At 35.5% G+C, this 20,918-nt stretch overlaps 1 protein-coding gene across 1 annotated transcript in view; it reads left to right on the forward strand.

The window, feature by feature from the left end:
- Positions 1 to 20,918, forward strand: part of LOC122808845 (semaphorin-7A-like) — an 851,812-nt gene that overhangs the window by 561,696 nt on the left and 269,198 nt on the right. The window contains exon 9 of the mRNA XM_044079936.1: positions 213 to 321. Within this exon, the coding sequence (XP_043935871.1) occupies positions 213 to 321 (109 nt within the window). The remainder of the gene's footprint in view (positions 1 to 212; positions 322 to 20,918) is intronic.

Consider the following 20,918-nt stretch of genomic DNA (forward strand, 5'->3'; position numbering starts at 1 on the left):
ATGGATGCTGAATGTTCCAAACACAGTTTTCAATCACTACTGCAAGTGTGTGTGTGTGTGTGTGTGTGTGTGTGTGTGTGTGTGTGTGTGTGTGTGTGTGTGTGTGTCTGTGTGTGTGTGTGTCTGTGTGAATGTGCATGTCTCTGTGTGTAGGTATGTAATTTGAGATAACATTAAGCAGCATATTTATTTGTACGAACTTTTCTCCACAGGGGACTAACTGCTGTGTGTGCCTACTCTTCAGAGAACATTTCTAATGCTTTTGATACATCCTTACTGAAGGGATACACCAGGACACTTCCTGATCTAAGACCTAGAGCGGTAAGCCTCTCTAAGATTCAATGAATATTTCTTCGTACAATTATATATACTGTATATACATATGCTGTCTCTCTGTCGATAGTAGTAGTATATCACTCTGTTAAAACTCAGAATATATGTTACAGTCCATGGCAGAGCAAGGTTTAATAAAATGTTTACTGCCTGCTTGTTAGTTTTAATCTACAGTTTTTTCTTTTGTTTTATTTTGTTTTGAAAGGGTCTGGGTTTCATAATTTGCAGTAGCTTTTGTTTTGCTGCTGTTTTTTTTTCTTGACACTGCCACCTTTCCCCGCCTGCTCTCTATGATGTCCCACTGTACTCATGTTGATTTCCAAACTGACTTCCAACTCTCATCCATTGCCCCATTTCCATCTAATATTCACATACAAGCTTTATGCAGCTGCTCATTAGGTTCGTCCCTTAAGGCTCTTTTACAATGTTTATTTAATTAGTACTTAATTAGTAATTAGAATTTCTGATTTTTAAATAACTAGTTTATAAACATATATTTCATTTATGTAGAGGAACACTAGTTTATAAACATATATTTCATTTATGTAGAGGAACACTACTGCTTTCACAAATGTCCTTTAAATAATTATAGTATATATGTGCACAGAATCAATTATATATGAAGTATGACAGTGCTTACATTATAAAATAGCAATGTGACCAAAAACAAAAAGCACAATCAACATGAGTACCCTCATAGATTTGTGCTTTTTTTTTTTTTTTTTGGTAACAAATTAGGTATGAAGAACATTTTGATTATGCACCTGCCTGAATTATTTATGGGTTTAATGTGAATAATTTGTCTTCTTTTTAATCACCCAAGTATTTAACCATTACAGCATCTATAACCCTGAGAGGTCACTACTCAAAACAGCAGCATTCCCAAGGTCACAAAACATAAAAATGATTTTTGCCCCTGTGTGTGAATGAGAAGGAGGACAGAGGAATGGTGAGGATGCAAGGAGTACAGGTGGCGAAGGTGGTGACTTGGGGTCAATAGTTCAGAGTAGTGGTGAGTGTGGAAGAGAGGTGAAGAAGAGAGTACAGGCAGTATGGAGTGGATGGAGAAGAGTGTCAGGAGTGATTTGTGACAGATGAATACCTGTAAGAGTGAAAGGGAAGGTCTACAACAGGGTAGTGAGACCAGCTATGTTATATCGGTTGGAGACAGGGGCATTGACAAAAAGGCAGGAGCTTAAGCTGGATGTGGCAGAGTTAAAGATGCTAAGATTTGCACTGGGTATGACGAGGGTGGACAGGATTAGGAATAAGTATATTACAGGGACAGCCCAGGTTAGAAGGTTTGGAGTCAAAGCCAGAGAGGCAAGATTACATTGGTTTGGACATGTGCTGAGGAGAGATGCTGAGTATGTTGGGAAAAAGATGCTAAGGATGAAGCTACCAGGTAACAGGAAAAGAGGAAGGCCTAAGATAAGGTTTATGGATGTGGTGAGAGAGGACATGCAGGTGGTTGGTGTGACAGAGCAAGATGCAGAGGACAGGAAGAAATGGAAACAGGTGATCCGCTGTGGCGACCCCTAATGGGAACAGCCGAAAGAAGATGATGATGACCTTCTGACAGGGGGAGGAAACCCCCAAACCTTACCATGATCTAAATACAAAATCTCAACAAAAAATGTCTAACCTCAAAAATATCAAAACATAAAATGTTGACAAATCTAACCACACCCAAAATCAATGTTTTTTGCAGGGAAATAGGCCCCCCCTGAACCTCCCACACCCCCTGCTAATTATATATATATATATATATATATATATATATATATATATATATATATATATATATATATATATATATATAAACTCCAAGGTCACACAACAGTGAGGAAATGGTGAAATACTTCCTTAGAATAACTTCAATCAAAAGTTGTAGATGTTTTGCATTTAGATCATCTTAAGCAGATCCATATCCATATCCATACACACACACACACACACACACACACACACACACACACACACACATATATATATATATATATATATATATATATATATATATATATATATATATATATAAACACACACAGTGGATTTAAATAGTGTACAAACCCCTGTTAAAATGCCAGGTTTTTGTGATATAAAAAAGTGAGATCACAATAAATCATTTCAAAACTTTTCCCACCTTTAATGTGACCTATAACCTGTACTATTCAACTGAAAAACAAACTAAGCTAGTTGCATAAGTGTGCACACCATTTAACTAATACTTTGTTGAGGCACCTTTTGATTTAATTACAGCGTTCATTCTTCTTGGGTAGGAGTCTATCAGCATGGCACATCTTGACTTGGCAATATTTGCCCACTCTTCCTTTCAAAAGTTCTCAAAATCTGTCAGACTGAGAGGGCATCTCAGAATGCAAGGGCATCTCTTGTGCTCAGCCATCTTCAGGTCACCCCGCAGATTTTCTATTGAATTTAGGTCTGGGCTCTGGCTGGGCCATTCCAAAACTTTAATTTTCTTCTGGTGAAGCCATTCTTTTGTTGATTTGGATGTATGCTTGGGGTTATTGTCATGTTGAAAGGTGAAATTCCTCTTCATCTTCAGCTTTCTAGCAGATGCCTAAAGGTTTTGACCCAAACGTGACTGGTATTTGGAACTCTTCATAATTCTCTCCACCTTGACTAAAGCCCCAGTTCCAGCTGAAGAAAAGCAACCTGAAAACATGATACTGCAACAACCATGCTTCATTGTGGGAATGGTGTTCTTTTGCTGATGCGAAGTGTTATTTTTGCGCCAAACGTACCTTTTGGAATTGTGGCGAAAAAGTTCAACCTTGGTCTCATCAGACCGTGTTACATTTTCCCACATGCTTTTGACAGACTTGTATTGTTTTGCAAATTTTAGCTGGGCCTGGATGTTTTTCTGTGAAAGAAAAGGCTAATGTCTTGCAACTGTACCCCATAGCCCAGACATATGGAAAATACGAGAGATTGTTGTCACATGTAGGTCACAACCAGTACGTGCCAGAAATTCCTGCAGCTCCCTCAGTGTTGCTGTAGGTCTCTTGGCAGCCTCCCTGACCAGTTTCCATCTTGTCTTTTCATCAATTTTGGAAGGACATCCAGTTCTTTGCAACATCACTGTTGTCCCATATTTTCTCCAATTTTTGATGGCTGTCTTCACTATGTTCCATGGTATATCCAATGTTGTGGAAATTTTTTTGTACCCTTCTCCTGACTGATAACTTTCAACAATGAGATCCCTTTGATGCTTGTAAGCTCTCTGCGAACCATGGCTTTAGCTGTAGTAGGTAACTAAGCAAATGTCAGGAAAATCCTACTAGGACAGCTGAACTTTATTTGGGGTTAATCAGAGTCTCTTTAATTGATGGCAGGTGTGTACCCAAGAAGAGTCAATGTTGTAATTAAATCAAAAGGTGCTTCAACAAAGTATTAGTTTAAGGGTATGCACCCTTAAGCAACCAGCTTATTTTTTTTTTTTTTTTTTATATTTTTTTCCCCCTAACAGATTTGTTTGTTTTTCAATTGAATTGTACAGGTTATAGGTCACATTAAATGTGGGAAAGGTTTTGAAATGATTTATTGTGGTCGCTTTTTTATATCACAAAAACCTGGCATTTTAACATGGGTGTGTACACTTTTTATAACCACTGTATATATATATATATATATATATATATATATATATATATATATATATATATATATACACACACACACACACACACACATATATATATATATATATATATATATATATATATATATATATATATATATATATACACACACACACATATATATATATATATATATAGATATATACACACACACATATATATATATATATATATATATATATATATATATATATATATATATATACACATGGGTCTACTTTTGCTTATTGAAACTCATTATTTCGAAAACAAAAGTACGATCCCAATTACATGAAAGTACGCTTAAATGAAGTGAACTTTCACGAATACCAGTTCACAAAACCGGTAAAATAAAAAATAAAATAAAATATTACAAAGGCAGTTTTGCAGGGAGGCAAGCCCCCCTGCACCCCCCCCCCGCTTCTTTATATATACTAACTCCAAGATCACACTACATTGGGAAAAGAGTTATATTCCCTTATCCCCACTGTAGCGTGCTTCGGTGCTCCAGTGTTTCTTTTTTTTATTTTACCGGTTCGGTGAACCAGAATTCGCGAAAGTGCACGTTCGTTTAAGAGCACTTTCATGTAATTGGGATTGTCCTTTTGTTTTTCAAAGTAACAAGTTTCGATAAACAAAAGTAGACCCAACTATATATATATATATATATATATATATATATATATATACATATATATATATGTATATATATATATATATATATATATATATATATATATATATATATATATATACACACACACACACACACACACACACACACACACACACACACACACACACACACACACACACACACACACACACATGTATACTCTCTCAGAGATTGCAGAAACTCCAAGAAGATGGACAAATTTATAAAAAGGCAACACTCACCTTCTCATTCTTTTTCCAGTTCTAATCACCATTACAAGATGTTGGCAACCTTCCAACAAAGATGTTTTTACTACTGATCATCTGGCCAGTAACAAGTGGTGGGTTTCTCATTTTGCTATTTTAATTATATAAGCTTTATCAGAACACTGTTGATATCAATGACAAGCTTCTGCTCATCTGAAGTCTAGAATTCTGACATTTCATATGTAGTTACCATCTTACCATAAGCTTCCTTTCAGGTTCATTAAAATACATGCTGGGGTCCAAGTTCTCATGGTGAGGCTTTGCATTGTGTGTTGTGTATCCAATTAACAAATAATTCTCTACTTTTCAAAACATCCTTTTAAATTGTCATTCATGGCTCTTTGCCTGACCACTCCATTTAAAAGACAACTGTATAGCAGTTGATCATTTTGTTCTTGAGATGCTTGAAATGAACTTACTCCTGTCCATACCTCTCAACAGTACAGATTTTTGCAGAATGCCTAGATTTTTTCCTCATATTTTTGGTTTGTTTCTCATAAAATTGTAGTTTTCTGGCAAATCACTGGTAAATAATTGAGGGTTGAAGTTACAAAATAATGACAGACATTTGAGTGTCAGACTTAGTAGCCTTCAAAAAATTAATGCTAATGCAAAACGTGTTATTCTATCAATTTTCTAAGTTTGTAAGAACAATATTTAAAAATGTTCCTACTTTTGATCCTTTGTCCCCCATCATTTATGGCTTTGTCTAGATTTCTGCTCTAAGAGGTTGACGGGTATGCTCCTGTCATCTAGACTTTGAGAATATGCACTTTCAACTTAGCTTCTGTTAGCATTCCTCACATTTTATGGACAATGCCTATAATACTCACAGACTGAAGTCAGCTTATAACATTTGTTAGTTTGAGCTGTCTTCTCTTCTATTCGCTCATTGTAATCTAACAGTGAAAACCTCCAGTGACAATTGATATGGCAGGCTCATTCTATATGCTGTACTCCCAGAACAATCATTTTATGCCTCCATTGCTTCCATTTGGTTTCAGACATTGCTACTACAAATTTCTAGACTTGAGCAACACTCATGCTTTCTCTCACTTCTCTTACAATCTCTATCTTTCCTGCTAAAATAGAGAGGGCATTCATTAATTCCATCCCGAGACATCTAAAGCTGTTTGCATCACTAGTTGGGATGCTAGTATTAACAACTCTTTAAAGATCCGCTCTCCTAAGCAAACTCTGCTGACATTTTCCTTACTTCTGTATACTAGTTTTACATCTTCCAATTGCTCCATTCCCTGAACCCCTCACACTGTGTGTTACTTGCTTGTAATCTTCAGCATGAGGGATCAGATGCTCATTCTGCTCATTCACTAAATATTTACAGAGATTTCATTTATTAATACTTTATATTATAACTGCTCACATTCCATCACATTTATTACTTTATTTATATTGCAGTTTGTCATTGCCATAGCCTTATTCTACTTGCATCTAAATGTTTATGTGACTTTTTTCCTTAATTATTAGAGATGATTAATGTAAAGAGCTGTTACTGACTTTCATCCTGTTGTCCAGGGTTTGATTGTATTTGCCTGCTGTGTGACTGTACAGGATGCCTACATATGATCACACTCAATTTAGCTGAAATAGGAATAGCTGATCATTTCTTACTGGCTCACCTTTTCTTTTTTTTTTTTTTTGCTTCCCCATGAATTTGTCCAGTGTTTCTACTACTGATATCCAATTAGTCCATTTATTCTGAGGCCAGAGAAGCCAGGTACTCCAAGGCTGGGCAACAACCCTACACCCTATTCATTCTCACTAGGACACCCAGTCACCTCTGTGCTCCCCAGAGTTGGCTGGTTGGGAGCATGCAGCTTGTTGATTCTGGAACTGGGCTGCTCTTTCCCATTAGGAGCATCTCTTCTCCCCTAGCAGCTCTGGCAAGCCAGCTATTGTAGTCTGTCAAGGGGAAATGTACCTCTGCATACTGGATTCCCCTAAGCATATTGGAGCTATGCACCATGACTGTGTAAACTCACCTGGTTCATTCTCCACTGAGTATCATCTAGTGCTCCTTCTATGTGTCATCCTGCTTGATAAGCCAAGCTACCTCCTCACCCCAGGATAGGTGGGCAGGCAGTGGCCGCTCACTCCCATCCTCTGCTGCTAGCTCCTACAGGCACCTGAGCCACTAATCAGACTTGGATTGCCTGCAGTGTAATTATGCTTTTATTTCTCTATACCACGGATGTGACAAATTGGTACCATAACCAACTCCCTTATATGGCATGTCATGCATGCCTCTTATCTTTAAACTAACACTTGATTCTACTTTATGTAAGTGACAGACCACACTCACCTGTCCAACATTCTCAAATGTGTGCCAAGCCTTCTCACTTAAATCTTCCTGAAAAATGTAGTTACCATTCTAAAGTACTGTCCCCAAGATATGAAAATATTGCAGTGATATGTATTTTTTCCTTTTGGGGAGGAAAATGGAGAGTATGTAGAATAATGCCTCCTGCTGGTACTTTTCTACCCTTAATTGCCTAGGTTTCTGTTTCCTTGTTTTGACATACCTGTCTCTTACCCCAGCAAGAATGCTATCTCAGGAGTTCTACTTGAGTCCCTTAGTGACCATCACCCTATATTCACCAATATAGAAATCACCCACCAGCTAAAAATAAAATTAAAAAGAATTAGCCAAAATCTTTCTAACTTTAAACCTGATGCACTCAATAATCTACTAAAATCCATCATCTGGTCTCCACTCAAAACCCTAGCCCTAGACAAAGCTATCAACAAATTCAACAATATATTCTTGAATACTTTAAATATCCTTGCCCGTACCAGAAATAAGAGTTAAAAATACTCAACCCCCCCTCCCCCGGATGTCTCATTCTACAAGAATTCTCATGCAAAAACATAAAGCATGGAGAAAATGGCAGAAAGATAAAACGAATGTCTTTCGGCTTTTCCCGGTTAGGGATCACCACAGTGGAACTCTGGTCCACTAATGATTGGCAGTGGATATTTACGATACCAAGTTGCCTGCCCGACGCCCAACCTTCAAAGAGGGCACACCCATTCATGCACGCACCTACCTATATGTCTTTAAAAGTCACTCGACTGCGGGGAGGACATGCAGACTCCACACAGAAGGCACTCTAGCCTAGACTCAAACAGGAGAACCTCTTGCTGTGAGATGACAACACTAACCACTGCACCACCACGGCCTACAGGGCAATGGCACAAAGATAAAACTCCTTAAACCCTACCTCTATACAAGTAGCTGTGTAACCTCACCAAGGAACACATTCAGCTAGACAAAAAGAAGTTATTACTTTGACCCACAAGATAATCATATTAAAAAATCCAAAGAAATTCTGGAGCTCAGTTAAGAAAAATTTTCAGCCTGGCTTTCCTTGCTCAGCAAACCCCAATCTGGAACTTAACAATCTCAGAAACAGCTACCAAATGTAACACTTTCTTCATTGACATCATAGCCTATCTTGTCTTCAACTCTCCCCAATCATTCACTCTCCCTCTACTAGTTCTGACATCCATGCCTTCAGTCTCCAACCAGTCTCCACATAATATTTTAAACAGTGACTAAAGAAACTTAAACCCTGTTCTCCTTCTGCTGATGATCTCCCTGCTGAGTACCTTAAGCTTGCTGAAGACTCTATAGCATACCCAGTCTCAATTCTCATAACAGATCTATTCAACTGTCTCATGAACTTTCCCTGAGGAAAACAATCTTCATTATTCCCCACCAAGAAGGAGGTAACTCCTCTGAAATCTCTAACTTTAGGCCAATTACCATCTTGTCCCCCTCTCTAAGATCCTGAGAAAGTGTATTCATAAGAACTCCTTCAGTACTTCTTGCAAAATGATCTCCTAAGCCCAACACAGCATGGTATCCAACTAGACCATAGCACCACTACAGTTCTCCTCAACTTTTCCAATACCACTAGTAAAGCTAGAGACCAAGGAATGTTTATCTCTTCTGTTTTTCTAGATCTCTCAAAACCCTTTGATACAGTGTCACATGACAGATATCAATTTGTCAAATCACTCTCTTCTTTCTTCCATAGTTAAAATGGGGGTTCCTCAAGGCTCCACTCTCAGTCCACTTCTGTTTAACATTTTCATCAATAACCTATATATCTCCTCTCGGCAAGCTTACTCTGTTAAGTATGCAGATGTCTCAACTCTCATCTACTCATCTGACAGCCCACTACGACTACAATCGATGAGACAAAATGCCTTCAACTCAGTCAAACTTGGGTTAAATCAAAACCAATTTTTTACTTAATGCCAAAAGGACTAAACTACTACTATTTTCAAAGTCACATGCAAATGCTAAAAGTAAATTCCACATTACCTCTTTAACCAATACAACTGATGTAGTAGTTACCCATACAAAATTGCTTGGAGTCACCATACTTGATAACTTAAAGTTTGATCTTCACATACAAAACTGTATAAAAATAACTCATCAAAAGCTAGGTCTGCTATATAGAGCAAAACAGTTCCTTACTCCTTCAAGTAGATTCACCCTAGCTAACACTTATCTTTTACCGTCTCTTCTGTATGGCTCATCTGTTTTGACTAGCATTCAGATCTGTCTTAAATCACAACTGGAGCAGTGCTATAATGTTTGTTTGTGTCTTTCAGCTTTTCCCGGTTAGAGGTCGCCACAGCGGAGCTCCGGTCCGCTAATGACTGGTAGTGGATTTTTACGTACCGGGTTACCAGCCCTGATGCACAACCTTCAACAAAGGCACACCCCATTCACATATGCCTCCACACAGAAGACACTCTAGCTGAGAATCGAACGGGACAACGTCTTGCTATGAGGCGACAATGCTACCGCAGCACCACCACTGCAGTGGAGCAGTGCTAAAATAAGATAGCTAAATTTGCAGATAACCTGCCATATAAAGCTCATCATTGTTCTACATTTCATGCTCTGACCTGGTTAGAACTCCTACATCATCTAGCCCACATGCAACTTCTTCTAACCAGTAAAATACTTCCATATCAACTAGCCAGTATGCAACTTCTTCTAACCAGTAAAATACTCCCACATCAACTAGCCCATATGCAACATGTTCTAACCAGTAAAATACTATATAACCCATCTTTCTGCCCTCCTGTCTCTTGAGTTTTAGGGTAAAGGAGGAAGGACTCAGGTTGGAAACTGAGTGTGAGTTTTACAGCTAGAGATAGGGTTCTGGTAGGGTTATGTAGTTTTGTAAGATCGGGTGTTCAAACAGCTACATAGAAATGGGAGATTGAGCTAGTGGGAGTTCATGCATTTGCTTTTTCGAGCAAGTGTTTTGCAAACTACTGCCATGCAGGCACCTGTAGTAGTCCCACAATAGGATGGCCAATGCAAAAAGCTTGAAGCTTTTTTTCATCTTCCCAGTGTTAGATTAGGGACTTCCATTTTAAAGTAGTTATTAGACATTAGATAGGCTAAATGGTAAAATAGAAATTGTGTTTCATTTATGCATAAAAGACGGTTAAGCAGAAAGAGAGGATAACCTTGCTGGTCAACAGTTTATTAGAAAGAAAAGATAAGCATAAAGTGTGCAGACAGAATGTTCTTTTCTCAAGGGAAAATACAATCTTGCAAGCTTCCTTAATAAAATGTCAAATTAAGGCCAAGTCTGGAAACCAAGGGAACCAAGGCTAAGAGGGCCTGTAAATTAAATATACTTCAGATACAGTTGGAAAAGGCAGTTAAGGTTAGTGAGTTCGTTCGACCTGTTAGATTACAGACACTCAAGCCTGAGTACAGAAGATAGGTCAAATAAAGACTATATTAGTTTACATTGTTCAGGACAATCCGAATATGATGTGCAGTAACTTTGAACACTAATTGTTTATCAGCACTGTTAATAAAAGACAGTATTCAGATATTGTGAACATCTAATAAAGCCTTATTAAATGAGCTACAGTGTTTGGAGAATTCATTCTGAAAAGCACACAAGACTTAGTCCATAAAGAAGAGACTGGCACCTGTTTAGCATGAGTTTGGGTAATTAACAGATAAAGATGTTTGGTTTCAGTCTCATCACAGTGTTTCCAGCTAATTATGGTAGAGTACAGTATTATCAATTCTTTCAATGGCACCCAAACAAACCTGCTGTCTGGGGAGAGATATATAACTCTTGCAACCCAGCAAGCAGCTACTCTGGACAATTGGAAAATCAGAAACAGTTAAGCCTTTCAAATCCAGTTGCCAGTGCAGCATATATTTTCTTCAGTTCACAGTGACTGTTCTTCCAAGTCACTACAGCAAAAGTACTTTATACATTTCTACAGCACTCCAGAGGTTTTCCAGCTGAGAGGCCCCACTAAAGATAATCAACTATGCTATAGAACCCCCTTTCAGTAAACGTATTGTTCATTTCAAGACTTGGTCACTCTACGTGTGTTCTACAAAAATCTACAGAATACCAGTGTTTCATTCAACGACATGTGTCCTACAGAGTAAAACAGCCTTATCAGCCAACAGAGGCAGCTGAATTTCTCATAACAAAAAAAACTTTCCAGTAAGACAGTACTACTTCATGCAGAAAATGGACACAGCATAACACCTCTGCATATAGTCAATGCAGCTGTTAACCAAAGTGCACAGTACCAGTGTTTATTTCAGAAAGGCCTCAAACAACTTCAGCAGACCAGTATTAAATCAAAGCAGTGTTCCTTCAGAACATAAAAGACATTATCCAGTTAACAGCTAGGTTCATGACCTTTCAAGTTTCCAGTGTGACGTGATACAGTCAAAAAGCAAGAAAAAGGTTAATAAGCTACAGACAACAGCTCGCATTCTTCCACAACCATAAAGCTATGTAAGACTTTATATGTATTTCTTAGTTACCAGCTCAAAAAAAGTTTAAATTAATCAGTTAAAGTCATTTGCATATAAACATGTGAAGTAATACGGCTACAGTTAAAATATCAGTAAATTTTTGGTTTAAGTTTAAAAATGTTCTCTTAAAGTTAAAGGTTATTAGTCCAAAAATGTTAAATATTTCTAAATGCAAAAAGGTTAAATCACAGAAGCAAGTTTATGAGTCAGCTTCTGTCACTATGGGTTTGGACTTAATTAATCCTTGTGTAAATGCTTCAGCACATACAGTTCAACATAATATTTTACTTGTAGTATAATTTCACATACAGATATTCAGAATGTAATACATGTAATTCAAAATAAAGAAGTATGTTACAGTATTAAACATACAAATGTCAACACAGTCATCATACATAACATGTAGGCAGTGTCTCAAGTTCACATTACTTCATCTAATTTCTTATTTTCAGAATCAAGTGCAATGTTTGCACTTAAGGAACATAAAAAAAATCAGAGTGCAGATTTTAATACAGTAAATTGCAGTATAACTGAAAAACATTTGTCAGTGCTAAGTACAAGAATGCATTCCATAGTTATCTGTAAAGATCAGAGCATTAATCTGTCATTGTTTCAGATTAAAAATAGCAATATTTCATTGTTTACAGACAAATCAATTTCAGTTATACATAAATCTTTATTAAAAGACACAAATGCAGTTTTGTCAAAATTTAAAAGGTCAAACATTACAGCAGCTAACAGTTCATAAAATAGTAGTTCTATACTAGCTATAAATATTTCATTAGAGTTATACTTCATTGACAACATTTGTGCAAATGTACAGATTTTTAAAAAATTGGTTATGACAGAAACATGCAGATTTATGGGTTAAAGATAAAATAAATTCCAATTCACCTGATGCTGCTGAAGTACTCAGAAAGACATATCGGGTGTGGCCAGTTAGAAAAAAGGGTAACCGTATATCTCTATGTCTTGTAAGGTATATCAGAACTAATAGTTAAAATTTGCAAAAATAAAGGGTTTACAGTTACAGGCATGGCAAATACATTTTTGTGTTATTGTTTTGCTTAGCAGTCATTAGTTAAGAGCTTTGTATTAAAGTGTTGCAATGCACAAACAAGCAATGATATAGACAAAGACAAAATAATGTTAGCTAGTTTACATAACATAAAATTTAAAGTCAATGCTACATTGCAAAATGACAGCACAGTTAAACATTCAGATTCTATGTATAAAAGAGTACATTATGTAATCAGTTTCAGACTGCATATGTTTCATACGGAAATGGCAGTTTGCCAAGCACATCGGCTCAGATTACAGCCAGCCTAGCAAACTAAATTAAAGGCACTACTATCCATTTAATACATTTATTTATTATTTACTTATTTTATTGGCATTTGTTAACCAGGTTAGTCCAGCTGGGCCGGGAGCCCATTTTCAGTGGAGACCTGAGGAGAAAAGCTCCAATTACAGATAGAATAAGTATACATAACAGTTTAGTGTACAATTAAAAACATACATAACAGTTTAGTGTACAATTAAAAACAACCATTAATTGGCTAACACTACAAGTTCACATATATTCTGAATTGCAAAGGAAAACAATTTTTTTTTTCTTTTTTTACAGTTTTACTATTTAACCCAAAATTGTAGACAGTAATAATAAATTCTTGCAGCATTCAGTACTACTAAAAAGTAAAATGATGTCAGCTAAATAAACGGTTGTTAAAAAAGTAGGTGGAGTTTCACTCAGAACAGTATGTTAAAATCTAAGGGTCACAAGACAAAATGTAAAAAGTTCAACAGTTAAGATAGATTTTATATAGGTGCAGAAATTCACAGTGTTACATTACTATTTAGTTTCATTTATCAGTTTGCTTACAGACTTGCAAGAGTTTATTAGCAGTAAATGTTTATTTCATGCAGAAAAATGTAATTAAGGTCAGGGCAATAAGCAATGCTATCAGTTTATAATTGTTAAAGATGCAAATGTTTTTTTTAAGGACCTGGTACTAAATACAATCAAAAACTTTAGCCACCCTGCCTTGCACAAGAAATAAAAAAGGAGGTTTAAAAGGCCTAACTTTAAAGAGGACACTTCAACATTAAAGCAGGCCTTCCTTTACCTCATCAGTGACTGTGACAATGCAGAGTAAAATTTGGCAAGAGCTGTGGTGCAGAAGTTGTCTGTGTATTTCAATAATTTCTTCAATGTTTGTTTAAAGTTAAAATGTATGAGTTAAAGCAAGTATGTATGTTTTCAAACAGTTATATAACAGTATTAGTTTCAGTTTATGTTTTTATCAATGTTTAGCCAATACTGACAAAAATATTAATAGTTTAGTCTCCAGAATATAACAGTAACATATTTCAGTTGATTTGTGTTCAAGTAACACTGTCAAAATGGTCTCATGTTTTCAGACACTTGTACAATAGTATTAGTTATCAGTTTATTTATGTTCAGACAATCAAAATACCCTCATGTTTTCGGACAATTGTACAATAGTATCAGTTTCAGTTATATTTTTATCTGTGTTTAATTAACACTGGCAAAATATATTCTTTTAGTATTAGTTTAGATAGTTTCCAAAGTGTACACAGCTATTTTAAATGTTCAGTATACGCTAGTGTAAATTTCAGTCAAGTTTCAGAATATGACATTCATATTCAGTTATGTTCAGTATAGTACATTTCAGTCAAATCTCAAAATACTTCACATTATTCAGTCATTAGTTAAGGGTAAGGTAACAGACTTATTTGTAACATGCTTATTACATTATTCAGTCATTAGTTAAGGGAAAAGTGACAGAATTATTTGTAACAGGCATATTACATTATTCAGTCATTAGTTTAGGGTAATGTAACAGAATTATTTTTTACAAGCATGTTAAAATAAGTTATTTAAGTAATAGGTAGTAATAGTTATTCAATATACTCAAGGTATAACATGGCAGGATTAATTTGTTAATTTACAAATTACAGTACCATTTACATAATTATTGTGCATTACATAAAATGCAAATGTATATACCTGAAATACAGAAAGCATAAGTTTAGTAAACTATTAAGATAAGTTATCTAAAAAATAGGTAGTAATAGTTATTCAGTGCACTCAAGGCATAACAGGGCAGGCTTAATTTGTTAATTAGTTTACAGATTACAGTGCAGGTTTACAGATTATGGTGCACTTTACATAATTATTGTACATTAGTCAGATATTAAGTACAGTAACAGACAATACAAAGGTATAGACTTGAAATACAGAAATTATAGGTTTTAGTAAATGATTATAGCTCATAAATATTCATAAAAGTTAAAAAGGTAAGTAGAATTATTGAGCAAATTAAAAAAAATTATAGACACAAGTTAACAGAAAATATGGTAATTATGTTTCAAGACCACTTACAAAGTTATCTTTTTAGTGCAGATTTCAATTAGATTTCAGAAAATAGCCATCATGCTTGATGAGCTATGCAATAAAAACAAACAATACAATGTGTAAATAAGTAAACCTTTAAACAACAGGAAAAGGTTTCATTTGCTATAAAAAAAGACATCATATGACACTAAAGCACCAGTTCATAAGGTAAAAACATAGGTAATAAACAATGTAACTTTAACATTACAACATACAGAGATATAAAAGAAAAATAGGCAGGGTTAACAGTTTGTACTCTGTATTATAACTTAAATAAAAATTCACAAATACAGGTTAATCAGCTTTAAAACCCACAGAATTAAAATACATTCACTTTCATAATAATGTACATGTTTTAAATATATCACTCATATATCAAATTTAGACATAAAATTCTAAAGACTATAAATCTAGGTAATATAAAATCAAATCATAAAGTTAAGAGATTTCAATCCAAACAGGCCATAAATGTTCAAGTAACATCTAGTGATCAAAATTAAAATTGCCAGTTTATTCACCTGATAAAAAAAGGAAAATACTTCAATCCAAACAGGCCATAAAATTGCAGGTTTACCAAATAATTTTTTTTCAGATTATAAGTCAGGTAGCAATATAAATATAATGTAACTTCAGAAGTAGGTCCCTGTAGACTTTTGTCAGGGACCTTAGGGGCAACTGTTATATTATGGACTTTCATTTTAAAGTAGTCGTTAGACATTAAACAGGCTAAAGGGTAAAATAGAAATTGTGTTTCATTTATGCTTAAAAGACAGTTAAGCAGAAAAAGAGGATACCCTTGCTAGTCAAAAGTTTATTAGAAAGGAAAGATAAGCATAAAGTGTGCAGACAGAATATTCTTTTCTCAAGGAAAATATACAATCTTGCTAGCTACAGAATTGTCCTTAATAAAATGTTAAATTAAGGCCAAGCCTGGAAACCAAGGGAACCAAGGATAAGAGGGTGTGTAAATTAAATATACTTTAGATACAGTTAAAAAAGGTAGTTAAGGCTAATGAGTTTGTTACACCTGTTACTTCAAAAAAGATTACAGACACTTGAGCCTGAGTACAGAAGACAGGTCAAATAAAGATTATATTAGTTTACATTGTTCAGGACAATCAGAATATGACATGAAGTAACTTTGAACACTGTTTATTAGCACTGTTAATAAAGATAGCATTTGGATGTTGTGAACATCTAATAAAGCCTTATTAAATGAACTACATGTCTGGAAAATTCATTCTAAAAAGTATGCAAGACTTGGTCAATAAAAGAGATACTAGCACCTGTTCAGCATGAGTTTTGGAAATTAACAGATAAAGACTTTCAGTTTAAGTCTCATCACAGTGTTTCCAGCTAATTACGATACAGTACAGTATTATCAATTCTTAAACCCAGTAACTTGGATCTACCCCAGTGTAGTTATTGTTGGTGCTGAGGTTGTTATGCTTGCACTCTACAGTTGTTATAATCATATTATTTAGTTTGTAACATTTAATATAAACTGATTTTCTTGTCTGTCTTTTTAACTATATATGAGCTTTAGTAGTATATTATCTTTGTGATTATCACTGTTCTTTCTGGTTGTTTAGTAAAATGTTTTTAAAAAAAATTATATTATTAAGTATGTGTGTGCAGTGGACACACCTGCCCACATCAGGGGTTTCATTCAGAACAGGCAGTTTTGGTTTATGCCTTCAACTATTTTGCCTCAGATAATCAAATAATCCAGTCATTTGGTATTCAGCTAAATGTACTAGAGCCCCTAAATATACCAATATTAAAAAAGTCATGTCACCAGGTAAACTGGTGGTTCTGTAAACTTGTCCATCAGTATGTGTAATGTAGGTGCGTGAGTGTGTGTACATCATTAATGGTCTGATGTCTTATCCAGAGCTGGTCCTCTGTCTTATGCCCATTGCTTGCTAGGATGGGTGTTGCCCCCTCACACACACACACAAGACTATGAACAGGATAAAGCAGGTAACAGAAAACAGAATTAAATTAAGGTATAGACATTTGCATTACTGCAAAGGGAAAAACTTTAAAAGACCAGTAATGTTTCACAGGAACAAGAATATCAGATATACAGTACTATGAAAATATTTGAAACAAACTTTAAACAATAGTATTAGAGAGAGGTACAAATAAACTAGAGAATCATACAGAAGCACAGATTTCAGCAGAATTTATGAAAATTGTATTTACTGAAAAAAAAAAAGGATGAAGTTGCGACATAAGTGCTGAAGGAGTCAACAAGGGAAGATGGGAGTACATGGCCACAGTCGACTCATCCATCCTGGAGGATGAAATCAGACTGACCCACTTTTGTACTAGCCTGTAATAGAGGTACAGATGTAGTGGCAGGATGGGTCATGATGTTGACATGGGTACACCAACCAGTGCTAAGTACTATAGCTGGAGGACACCACATGTCCAGAAGTGAATATGTCATACAAGCTATTATTATGTGCCATTGCTTTGGTGGTGTAGCCATCAAATCTGTGGGAGGTACAATTAGGGACTAAAGCAGAAAATCTCTCCTCCCCAACCAGTATGGAGGCCGACATAATAGCTAGGTTGTTGAGTAGTTCTTTACCCTAGAGATGATTTGTGTACATCTTTAAACATGGATGACTCCAGTCCTGGGGGAGCTGAAGCCAGACCTTCAGGTTGTTTGGACAACAGCAGCAGTAGTGCTATGTAAGTATAGCCAGAAAACAGTGGGGGAATAAGGGCTCTACCTCCCTTCATTGCAGCTTGGATGATGCACCCTCACAGTGACTAAAAAATCATATAAACATCAAGGTAGTACTATCTGTACTGACACCTTAGGTAGGAAGCAAGATAATAAAACTGGAAAGTAAAGAGGGTTAATGATACTTAACAAATGATGCATTTCACAATGTTTATATATGCAAATAACTGCAAAGGATTTTAAGGAGGTTAGTTATGTTATTATGTCTAACAGAAGCTGAAAAGTAAATACTAGTACCAAACACTGATGAGAAAATGATTCAGACAGCACTGGCTTTTTTAGGGCAGAAAACAACTTAATGGGAAATTCCAGAACAAGATGCGTGTTAACATCACTTATGAAAGAAGTATACTCAGCAAACCAGATGCAGGTTTAGATGCACAATAAATGAAGTGTGGCAGTGAGGTAAATATTTTGGAACAGAAAACTATGTGACAGATTTCCGCAACATGTAAAAAACAAGGAACTGGAGGTGGAGTTATTATTTTTGCAAACACTACATTAAAAATGAAATCTAGAAATAGCCAACACTCTGGTTAAGGGTCAGTCTACCTATGCTCCCAGGTACCAAGGTTTTGCTAGCAGCTTGGGCATCATTGGCCAGCCAGAGAGGAAGGAGAGAAGTAAGTTTATTTCCAACTCACGTCCCTCAAGAGGGAATAAAAGTGGGTATACAGACCAGGCTCTCTAGTGTTAATAAGCTTGTAGGGGAGAAGTTGCCACTTTTCTGAGTGAGTCAAATCCCCAAGAGGGCCTACTGCATACACACCACATGGTGCACCAACTGATGCACATTGGAGAGCTGGGAGTATGAATGGAGAGAGGAAATGAAATCAGCAAGGAAAGGAGAGTAGTACTGATGGAACTGAAGCAGTTAGGAGCATGGATGAAGTATTTAGGAGTGTGGGTTAAAATTATGTTATTTCAGCTAAGGATATGTGGGGAGAGACTAAAGAGATAATACAAAAACTCTTAAACTGGAAGCTCTTATTATGGATATGGATAGCAAGACGTAAGCAGTGAAAATGTTTTTAGTCCCTTTAGTTTTATATACAGGTTAGGCATATTTTATCAACCAGAGGAGAAGTTGTGACAAGAATTAATATAGAGTCGAGGTATTTTTTTTCTGGGAGGGAAAGAGGACAAGGGTCAAGCTGAATAAGTTAATACTTCTAATAGAACAAGCTGGCTTAGGATTACCTGATTTGAATGGATATTTTAGAACTACACACACACACACACACACACACACACACACACACATATATATATATATATATATATATATATATATATATATATATATATATATATATATATATATATATATATATATATATATATATATATAGATATAGATATAGATATATCACACAAGCAGAAAGCTATAATTCAAAGTGGAAAGGAATGATGATGAACCGGGGGGGGATTCATAAAATAAGGAGAGAATGGAATTCTGGATAGAGATACTTAAGGTGAATAACAACAGTCATACTGAATATTATATTTGTAAAGTAGCAGGAAGTACTAAGAACTAAGCCAACACAAGACTGGCGAAATGAGATTCTGCCAGTAGGGATTACTGCAATTAAGGGTACAGAGAATAGACAAGATGGGGCTGGAATTTACTGGAGAAAACTGGCAAAGGAACCAAGGTATTAGGAACAAAATAAATAGAGACGAAAAGGTAACAGAATGGGTAGAGGCCAAGGAGACTTTTGGACTGCAGAACAGAGACTGACTTCCCTATCAGGGACTGATATCAGAGTATAACAAAGATATAGCAAAGAAAATGGGATTGGGGGATTCCTAAGTGAATGACCACTCTGTTAGAGTTTTTAGATGAATCTAGAACAGAAGCTGCTGGTAAAACAGGACAATTAGTAGGGCATATAAAATATTGCACAATAGCGATAGGGATTAATCAGAGGAGAACAGAAAAGATTGAAAAGAGAGATTGGATAAGCAATTCACAAAGAAACAATGTGTGGACATATGTATGGCTCCCAAATATGCAACAAAGTCTAGAATATATATGATTTTTGCTTGGAAGTGTTTGCATAGGTAATTTTATATCCCAACCAGACCCCAAAGAAATTTTCCTCAGATTGCACGTTAGAGGTGTGAAACAGATAATTGTGAACATATGTTTGGGTAGTTTAATAAGTTGTCAGACTTTAAAAATTCCCTGCAGATTACTCTGTCAGAAATATTGGGTGAACAAATGGGTGTAGCTAAGGAAATTATTTTTGAGCTGGGATACAGGATCTGAATTGCCTAGACATAGTAAGGCCTTGTTAAGTTTAATTCTGGTGGCTACCAAAAAATCAATTACTACAAAATGGAAATCAAAGTCAAAACCAACTGTACTTGAAATAGCGAATATTGTAACAGAGAGAAAAAAACTGGAAGTTGGATCTTCAGAAAAGGGTAGGAGCAAACTGCATAGAAAAAATGGAAATAGTTGGGGCAATACATGCAGAATAATTTTTTGGAGGCAGAATGAGGTTTAAGGGAAGGCATGAATTGAGCAATCTATGTAATGTTGGATTGATGATTGTATAAAAGCATATATGTAATATACAACGTGTAAATGAGCATGTTAACGTGATTTGTTTTATTTTACATACATGCATGTTTGCCTATGTCTTGAGTGATAATTCAATAAAGGTGTTTAAAAAAAGAGTAATTAGAAGAAAGAAAAATATGTGCACAAGACAAACTGTCAAAAGTTACAAATAAAAATGTATGCTCTTTAACAGAACAGATCAACAAAAAACATTATATAGACAAATAATCTTTGAGCTGCCTGTGCAAAGAAGCAACATAGGAAGTAAGAAAGTGTAAATAATAAAACCCAGAAATTTTTGAAAGGTATAAAAATGAAATATTGACATGGGAAAGAAAAACAGATCTGAGAAAGCCAAACTAATCAATACAACAAATGCAACTCCAAAGATATTTGAAGAGAAATGTAGGCAAAGGCACCAGATA

This window comes from Protopterus annectens, chromosome 8.part0 (genome assembly GCF_019279795.1).
Source record: "Protopterus annectens isolate FY-2018-M chromosome 8.part0, PAN1.0, whole genome shotgun sequence".
Classification (NCBI taxonomy): domain Eukaryota; kingdom Metazoa; phylum Chordata; order Ceratodontiformes; family Protopteridae; genus Protopterus; species Protopterus annectens.